Below are 9,779 nucleotides of genomic sequence, written 5' to 3'. Positions count from 1 at the left end.
GTTTGTCCCGTCTTCAAACACCAGGCAGTGCGAGGACATAAAGGAGGGAACGAATCTTGCGGGTAAAGTGCACAAGACTCTGCAGAGTAACAACCTAATCGATTAACCGTGTCTCCGGTTACGGACAAATGAGCCTCTGAAAATTGGAGTATTTCGGAAATCTCAACATTGAACATAATTAATTAATTGTTGGGTTATTAACAATTTCGGGTATGAGACACTGGTTGGCGGAACCATCTCATTAACAACCAACATTTTGTAGTAATTGCAAGCAAGTCCCTTGTTGTAGGAAAAAAATGGCTTTTTTGCAAAAATATAAAATTTAGAGCCCCACAGCCAATTGCATATAGTGTTAGCATTATTATTTGTTGTTCTCTCTATGACTTGTCGGCATATTCAAAATGCTGACCTACACGGCTGCAACGTCTCATGTTGCAAAGGAGTTTTCCGACCAGGAGTGAGGCTACGATCTACGCTCGGTAATTGCCCTATGGAGTCGAATGGACTCGCTTATCGTCTACGCTTCCGCAGCTTTATTTAGTTTATTTTTCATGAGTTGGCCTTCGGCCAAATTTATTATAATGTAATAAAGACTCGATATGAGAATCGTGTAATAAATTCAGGTGTGATTGAACTTTAAATCTTTTCATCAATGTACTGTGTGTGCCAGCATTCTTGGGATGATACAGCTACACAGAGACTTGACCGATTTTGGGTTGGGTCGTTACAAGGCTCCTTTTTTCTGGTCGGACTATAGCCCCTTTTTTAGTTTCTTTTTTGTGGTCATAGTTTCCAATTTTTGGTTCCTTCTTTTTGTTTGGTTTGATTTTCCTTTTTGCTATTCTTTTTTTATTTATATTTTCTTTTCTTTTTCCCTTATTTCATATTATTATTTTTAATTTTAAAAAATGTTGAAATAGAATTTCATTAGAAAACACCAATTCTGGAATATACAAACATGTTTTAAAATTTAACACTGTTCTATTAAATTGAAGAATAGTTTTCAAGAAGTAATAACATTTTTTTAATTTAGTGATCAATTTTGGAATACACGAATATTTTTTTTAAAATTCTCAAGCATTTTTCAAATATTTGAACTTTTTTTAATTAGAGGAACTTTTTGAAAATATACATAGATTTATTTTAAATTAATCACATTTTATGAAAATATGGGTATTTAATAAAAGTTTGGAACACATTTTAATTTTGATAACATATATTGAAAACAAGAATATGATTTTAAATTGAAAAGCATTTTTAATATTCATGAGAACTTTAAAAGTTGAGTACTTTTAATAACTTTTCGAGAAAGAAAAAAATGCAACAGTTTTTCCAAAGAAGCTGAAAAACCAACTTATACATCGTTTGAAGTCTGCCAAAGTGAGTAGCGCCATACTTGGGTTGCCGCTTCATCTTGACCTTCCGGGGAGGAAGGATGGTGACGGTCGCGCGCGAACGCATCGGCGGGCACGGTCGCGCTGTGGTTGAGTCCACATATAAAAACCTATCCATCACCCGATCGACGTCGCGGCCAGTGAGCACATTACTAGCATATCCTCCTTCCACACCTAACGAAACAAGAGAGCAAGCAAACAAACGCGTTTACCTGTCAGGGTCTTGCCCGCCAAGTCCTCTCCTCTCCCTCGCCTGGATCGAAATGGCGTCGCCGTCCAAGTCGGCAAGGACAACGACGTTCCCTCTTCCCAGGCTCCGGGATCTCATCGAGCACGACGAAGAAGATGAGTTCCTCGAGGAGGAGGAGGAGGAGGACGACGACGACTGGGACATCAGGAAGCGCATGTCCCTCCTCACCGTCGAAGGCTCCGACGGCGGTGACGCCGACGATGAGGAAGACGGGTCGGCAGACGTCGATGAGGAGGATGAGGACGAGGTGAGGTCCCATGGTCTCAACGGCGAGTACGAGAGCCAGCCGTGGCACCCGTACGATAGCCCAAGAGATCTGAAGCCTCCCTCCTCGGCTTCGCTACCGGGCACGCCGGAGCGCGGGGCGCCGTCGCAGTCGCCGTGGCGCTACTCCAAGGACTACGCCAGCGAGACAGAGGCGGGGTGGTGGCCGGGCGCCCCCCACGACAGGCGCCGGCAGCACTACCGGCGCCAGCGGATGATGCGGGAGGTGTGGCTCGATCGCGCGTGGCAGATGAGGAAGCAGCGGCAGCAGCTGGGCGAGCGCGGCGATGAGGCGACGGTGGTGGTCGGGAAGGGCGGCGAGTCCCCTGCGCGGGGCGGCGTGGCCATGGACATGGAGGAGGTGCGCGCTTGCAAGGACCTCGGCTTCGACCTGCCGTGCGACTGGACGGTGGAGATCCCCTCCTACACGGTCCCCAACGTCGACACCGCCAGCAGCGGCGGCAACTCCCCGGCCTCCGGCAGCAGCTGGCGCATCTCCAGCCCCGGTTAGTCCCCTCATCATCGTAAATCATTAACCACAGCCACTACCACCAGCTTCCTAATTAATTTTCCATAGCGTTGTTACTCCTTGACACATCCGTCTGTGTGAGATCGATCGGCTAGTTCGTCACACGTCCATTCCATATCAACTCTAGCCGGGGCTTTCGGGGCACGTCGTTTTGGCTTCCCAAACGCTAAATTATATCCCCTTTGTAAACTAATATAAAAGCGTTTAGATCATTACTCTAGTACTCTAAACATTTTTATATTAGTTTTCAGAGGGAGTAATTCTGATTTTCTTTTGTACTTGCGTTCATGTTAGTGTCTAATAAATCGGGTTTGACAATTTTCGCCCCAAACAGAACAGTCCTTCTTTGCCCCAAAAAAGTTCAGTGATATAAAAAGGCCAAAAATTCGATACTCAACTTATTGTTTTACATAGGGCAAAATGGTTGGGCTTTCATCCAAACATTTGCATATAACATTTGGACATGTGCATGTCTAATTTTTATTTCCTTTTACATTTGCAAAAAAAAATGACAAACATGAACAAATGCTCCTGTGGAGCTGAATTGGACACACGGGGCTTTCACCTCTCATAAGCCGCATGTCGTCTCTCATATACATAACATATAAGTGCGCGGCATTGAATAGAAACCGATTATTGTCGTAAAAAAGTGAAATCATCTTTTGCCGCCGGTTTGCCTACTTTTACTTTTAGCTAGCCGGTTTGCCTCACTTATCGGGCACTGTATAGCAGTGCGGCTGTGCCATGGTGCATGATTTATAAGTTATTGATCAAAATTAGACTTTAGCTCTGCTTTATAAATAGAACATCAACCAACGCAAACAGATATGTCTATCTGCTACATACATTTGTTTCAGCGTCAATTAGTATAGGACAGAGGGAGTGTAAAAAAGAACAAGGCAAGACAAAAAAAGTAAAATGACACCACTCGACACCGCTGAAGCCCTCGTTTATTGAGCACTCGCTGATCTAGGTAACGTGGAAGGTAAGGGCAACTCCAACATGGTTTACCAAAACACCCTCAAATGTCTTTTCCGTATGGTCCGGACACTTTTGATCATTCAATGCCCCCTTTAAAGTATTTTCTACATCAGTCCGGAGACGTCCAGAAGTTCGAAATCCCACGAACTGCCTTTAAACTTGTGTAAGGGTTGAGGAGTCCGGACATGCTGCAGACAAGCCAACTCAACCTTAAACCCCATCACAAACCCATTTTTTTTGCCCTTCTTCCTTCCACCTCCTCGCTTTATTGGACAAGAGGCAAACATTTAATGAATATGGTTGGATATCCGCCTCTCTTACTGTACATGAACATATTCGTACTTGTTCATGGATATTTAATGTTGTCCAATTGATGAGCGGCTTTGAAGTTGCCCCGAAGCGGAGCCTAGCCCTCAAGTAGCCCCCTTTAAATAGAAACGAGTATATCACGCGATCATTCACGGATGAGGATTTGTGGCACGCAAGTGCGAGGGGCATGCATGTCCGGCTGCCCGCTTTTTATTTTGGTCTTTTATTTTCAAAGTTTTATATCTTCTAAACACAAAATTCAAATTAAATTCTGTTTTCATATTTGTATTTCATGTGACCAGCGCTTTCAATAATGTTCATTTTGAATATATTTTGTCAAAATTTAAAAATATGTTAAGTTTCAGCATTGAAACTTAGTATGAGTTGTCGATAAAAATAAATTATTTTGTTTCTACGATTGACAGAAAAAATTGCTTGAAATTATATATCAGAAACTGGTTGAAACTTGACCGTTTTAGATGCAACAACCGTAGGTATCACCGTTATTTTTCTTTGAAGTTTTTTTTGCGGGATAAACTTTCAATCTATTCATCTTCAATCATGGTAGTACAACGAACACTAGAAATAATAAAAAATACATCCAGATCCGTAGACCGCCTAGCGACGACTACAAGCACTGAAGCGAGCCGAAGGCGCGCCGCTGTCATCGCCCCTCACTCGCCGGAGCCGGGCAAACTTTGTTATAGTAGACAGTCGGGAAATCATCGTGCTAAGGCCCCGTAGAACCAACGCACCGGAACAGCAACCGTCGTCGATGAAGAGTGTAGATAAGAAGGATCCAACCTGAAGACACAAGAACAAAGACGAACGACGAACAAATCCGAGCAAATCCACTAGAGACAGATCCACCGGAGACACACCTCCACACGTCCACCGACGATGCTAGATGCATCACCGGAATGGGGACTAGGCGGGGAGACCTTTATTCCATCCTCAGAGAGTCGCCGCCGTCTCGCATTCCCGAGTAGGACACAAACCCTAACAAATCTAAAAAAAAAAAAACCGGAGCCCTCCCACCGGTAAGGGCCGGGATCCACTCCGTCCTCATGGCCCTAAAGCCACGGTAGACGGGGCGGACCGACGCCAACGCCGGCGAGAGGCAGAGAAACCCTAATTTTTTTGGGTAGACAGCGGCTGGGTAGGCGTCTCGCACATGGTTTTATTATTTTTTTGTAGGCTCAAGGGTATTTGTACGTATACTTAGAACTTGGACTACTATATTATTTAGTTGAAGTTTTCTTTTTGATGATGCCCTCGTGCGGGATTGAACTACTGCACGAATCGGCTTGAAACGAATGGGCGGCAGGACTTGATAGGTGAGTGCCCCGCGTGCGCATTTCGGTTCATTCACAAGTCTTTTCGAACGAAAGCACCTACACACGTAGGCGTGCACAGAATTTATTTCAGTGACACGACCGTTCCTCCCTCATCTTCGTTGATTCGTGGCGATGAACGGTGGTGCATGCATGCCGTTTGCACTGAGTTTCCGACGGGCGATGGATGGCGACGGACGCATGTGTATGTGCGTCGTGCACTGCCCTGGAGGACCGGCTGCTTTGTGCTCGCTAGTGTTCGCTCGCCACGTTTGCTAGCTGGTTCCCTCGACTTGCTGCCAATGATAACAAGGACACTTGTAGGACGACACGACGCTATGTGTCACCGCTAGTTTGTCGGCATCTTGTATGCCACCAACTTCAAAGAACGTGCAAAGCACTAGCTAATGGTTTGACACATACATCATATATAATATGCTAGATAGAGTGACTTCGTTTAGAATATGTACAAGCATATGTATCATATATTAGTAGGAGAGAAAAGATAATGAAACCTTTTTTGTAGATGAAAAGATAAAGAAACCTATTCATAATTTTACAATCCGGGCAGAGGCCCAACACATCAACTAGTCGCTACATCCAGCCAATGCTCGGACCCCAACCACACTGCAGTGCGCGGCGTAGCTCGTCCATAGGCAACAAGGCTATGACTTACCGTCTTACCGTATTTTGTGATGGGCTGACTAAACTAAACACAAGTTCCTTTCCTCACTCATCACATATTTGATCTCACTCACCAGTGCCATATGTTCGATTGATCCATGTGTCGTCCTTGATCATAGAAACCGCATGAGAGAAGTTCATCTCCACTATGATGGGTAGCGGGTTCTTTGCAATGCGAGATGAAGCCCCCTCTCTACACCCAGATCCTATTTAGCGTCCTAAGCGCCAATTATAGGCAATTTTACTACCTGGTGCATGCTCCTCCCACACTATGTGGCAAACAAGTCGGCCCATGTAGGGTGTTTTTCCAGGATTTTCTGGGCGTTTTTTCTTGCGTTTTTTTGGCATTGTTTTTACTCAGTTTTCGTTTTTATTTTATTTTTCCTTTTCCTTTTCATTCTATTTCCATCTTTCTTTTTTGATGCGTGAAAATTTTCAAATTCAGATTTTTTTTGTAAATTTGTGAAACTTTCTTAAATTAATGAACCTTTTCAAACATTCATGAGCTTTTTTCAAGTTATGAACTTTTTTCATTTTTGCAAACTTGTTCAATTTATGAAATTTTTCAAGCCGTGAACTTTCTAAAATTTGGAACTTTTTCAAATTCATAAACTTTTCTCAAATAATAAAATTTTTGAAGTCGGAATCTTTTCTAAAATTATTGAATTTTTTCCAAACTCATGAAAATTTTCAATTTTCCATGTTTTTTAAATTTCTAACATTTTGCAAATTTAAGAGTTGTTTTCCATTTTCATGACTAGTTTTCAAATCCATGAACCCTTTTCTAAATTCGCAAACACATTTGAAATCTATGAATATTTTAGAATTTATGAACATTTTCCAAATTAGTGAATGCTCTTCTCATATTCATGAACATTTTTTGTAATTTGTGATTTTTTCTAAAAGTCTGTGAGTTTTTTCCAAATCCATGAACTTTCCTCAAATTCATGAACATTTTTTGAAATATGTGATATATTTTTTTCAATTTTCACGAACTTTTTCCCAAACTCGTGAACAATTTCTAATATTCATGAAGTTTATAAAATTCGTGATTTCTTTTTCAAATGAGCCAACTTTTTTTGAACCGCTACAGTACCTCATGATGGCACAGTGACTAAAATCGCTACAATATTATTCCAGACGACACAGTCCCTCGCCAACGCTATAGTGCTTTGCAAATGGGGCGGCCCAGTTGGAATGCTATGTGTGTTAGGAGGAAAACTGGCGCGGGCGCTAATTAGGAGCTCTCCTCTCTACACGCCTCCAGCTCCGCTTCCAGGGGACTATCACATGTGTGAAGCTCTTTTTTTTTTTTTGAGAAAAGGTGTGGAACTCTCTGCAAGACGTGAACCGAATGGAGGCCATTTAATCGCGTAGGACCATGCCGCGGCTCGCTTGGCTAGTCTACACTACTTAACTCCCATCACACTTAAGTTTCAGCCAACCATCCCTTGATGGTGCAACATCCGGTCCGGACGTCCTAGCATTAGTGTACGGCTCTAGCACCATCTTCCCTTTCTCCGGATTCCCTTGACAAATTTTTTTGATACAAAACAATGATGTGACATAGCTGCTTAGGAACATGCCAAGCGCGCCAAAAAAGTCATCAGCTGAACCATACATATCTTTTCTGACATGGTCTCCAGCACGAAGATTAGCCAATCGGGCCACTGTTGGGAATACTACCATTTATAAAACTATGATAATTGTTGGTGCCAAACATGAGCTAGTTTCTAAACTATCATTTGTAGAAAAACCATATTATTAGATGGGAGTACCTAGAACTCATCTAGATGAGACGTAATTTGGTCTCATTCACCTAAAAAACAAGAATGGATACAACCCACGTCAGCACACACGCATCTTATAGCATCACATCCAATGGCTATAGAATATGAATGAGACCAAATTAAATCTCATCTAGATGAGTTCTAGCAAAACTGTTATTAGATCCTGCTGTGTTGCGAAGTTTTCTCGCTTTCTCTTCTATTTTATCATGTGAGACTAACAGATGAATGCATGCATGCTTCTTGTACTTTGGAACAGGAGATGATCCCAAGGATGTGAAGGCAAGGCTCAAGGTGTGGGCGCAGGCAGTGGCGCTGTCATCTGCCTCTCGGCTCGGCTCTTGATCCAGGGTGCATGATAGTTTATGATCAGTTCCAAAACCAACACCACCGTGTGCAGATTACCACAATTTTTTCTTCCTTTCCTCCAAATAACCTTGTACAGAATTTATTCTTGTCGATTGTATGTGTCCCATTCTTGCACGCACTTTTCCAGAAAAAAAGCACTATGTTAATAGCGCTGGCGCTGTAAAGAAAAACATGCATACGTACATGGTTGTCATAGGTTTGTGGGTACTAGCTTTCCTTTTTTTACAGTTCACACATGTCACCCAGTGGCACGTGTGGTCATTCTAGATCATTAAATTTATCCCGGCCAGCAATTTGAATGTGCATTTGCTAGGCATGATTGTGAGTAAAGGCGAAGAAAACAGGAAAAAAAATCCTGAAGGTGTTATTCAGGTGTCGTACTTATGATAGAAGAGACAGGAAGAGTGACAGATATAGCGGAATAGATTCATACATAATGTTTCTACGAGAATTACAATCATGTAACACCAGTTTTATGTTGTCAACTACTATGTATGTTGAGTGAAACATGTTGGAGGTTTTAATTCTACCTGGTTAATGTTAAGTTAGTCTCAACACTTTACAAAGACACATTTAGGTCCCAATCTTTACTCCTATAAAAGAGACAGTTCGTGCTGATGGTTCTTCACCCAAAGGGAAACTAAAAATGCAACCGTTGAAGCAACATGTACTTTGTACTTCATCCCAAATCAATACAACACAAGCAAGACGTAGGGTTTTATCTCATTGGAGAGTCCGAACCTGGGTAAAGTCCCTTGTCTATGTTACCATCGCATCTAGACTACTAGTTCGGGACCCCCTACCCGAGATCTGCCACAATTGACTCCGTCACCTGGGTTGAAGGGTAGAAACACTTCAGTTTCAAGTTCATTTTTTCATGCAAGAAGATAGAACAATGTATATTTGTTTTGGAACCTTAATAGCGAGCTTGCAGTTATACCTCACAGGATCATAGCCATTCACCATAAGCCCATGTCCACCGGTTATAACATGTTTCTATAAACTTGCAAACCTCATTATATTGTCATAGCATAAATGCTCATCCGTGTAGCTCTTGTCAGGATGCATTTCTCTGCTGTCCTAGAAGTGTGTTCTGTACTAGTAGTATAATATGTAACTATGAGTATATCAAATAATCTCTATTCACAAATACAAGATGTTTTGGATACTTTAATATGGACTACAATGAGTGAACGTACACACTAAAATGTGTCTATATACATCCAATACTGAAACAAATTAGAACATCTTATATTTGGCAATTGAGGGACTAGTCTTCCATCCCATATACCTGGTCCCAATTTGAATTAAAGCATACTCTTGTACTGTTGTTGTTTAGTCATAGTAGGAGTGCACATGTTTATTCCAAAACAGTGCATGTTCTATGATTTGAACTTGCATGAAAACAAGAGCTTTTCAATCTTGATGACATACTAATAGCGACAACGCTTATCTTCCTTTTTTTCTTGAACAGATGGAGTTAATCTACTTGCAGAATTGGCAATGGCAAGACGACGGTTTTTTGGGTAGACCGGTGGATCGAGGGGGTCTTGACGTTTAGCTGGCACGTGACATTGTTGATGCGGTACCTCTTGAACATGCACTTCTTAACTGCCTTAAGATCCGGTCTCTCCACCCCTCTCGCGATCGCGTCGCCCCGGCGGGCGACCGGCCACGTCCCCGGCTCCTCCCCCTCTCAAGCCCTCCCCTACTCCTTCCTTCCCGCCGTCCTCGCTGGCGTCCGGCGCCACCGCCAGCGGCCCCCGGCCTTTCCCCTCTCAATGACGCACCGAGGCGGGGTGGAGCGGCGCTGGGGGTGCACCTAGGTGGTGGCGGTCCGGTGCGGCAACGGGGCGACCTGTCGCGGCCGTGGGAGAT

At 43.0% G+C, this 9,779-nt stretch overlaps 1 protein-coding gene across 1 annotated transcript; it reads left to right on the top strand.

The window, feature by feature from the left end:
* The first annotated feature begins 1,539 nt into the window (after nucleotides 1-1,539).
* LOC125543592 (uncharacterized) lies at nucleotides 1,540-8,449 on the top strand. Its single transcript, XM_048706976.2, has 2 exons — nucleotides 1,540-2,414; nucleotides 7,792-8,449. The coding sequence occupies exons 1-2, from the start codon at nucleotides 1,658-1,660 to the stop codon at nucleotides 7,875-7,877; spliced, it is 843 nt and encodes a 280-aa protein (XP_048562933.1). The 5' UTR covers nucleotides 1,540-1,657; the 3' UTR covers nucleotides 7,878-8,449.
* Nucleotides 8,450-9,779: the final 1,330 nt, after the last annotated feature.

The sequence above is a fragment of the Triticum urartu genome, chromosome 3A, assembly GCF_056163025.1.
Source record: "Triticum urartu cultivar PI428250 chromosome 3A, HENAU_Tu73, whole genome shotgun sequence".
Classification (NCBI taxonomy): domain Eukaryota; kingdom Viridiplantae; phylum Streptophyta; class Magnoliopsida; order Poales; family Poaceae; genus Triticum; species Triticum urartu.
The sequence above is the reverse complement of the archived record's forward strand: the minus strand, read 5'-3'. Positions and strand labels throughout refer to the sequence as shown.

Coding starts and splice junctions, on each gene's coding strand:
- LOC125543592 (XM_048706976.2), top strand. CDS start 1,658: ATGGCGTCGCCGTCCAAGTCGGCAAGGACAACGACGTTCCCTCTTCCC. Junction 2,415..7,791: donor CTGGCGCATCTCCAGCCCCG/GTTAGTCCCCTC, acceptor ACTTTGGAACAG/GAGATGATCCCAAGGATGTG.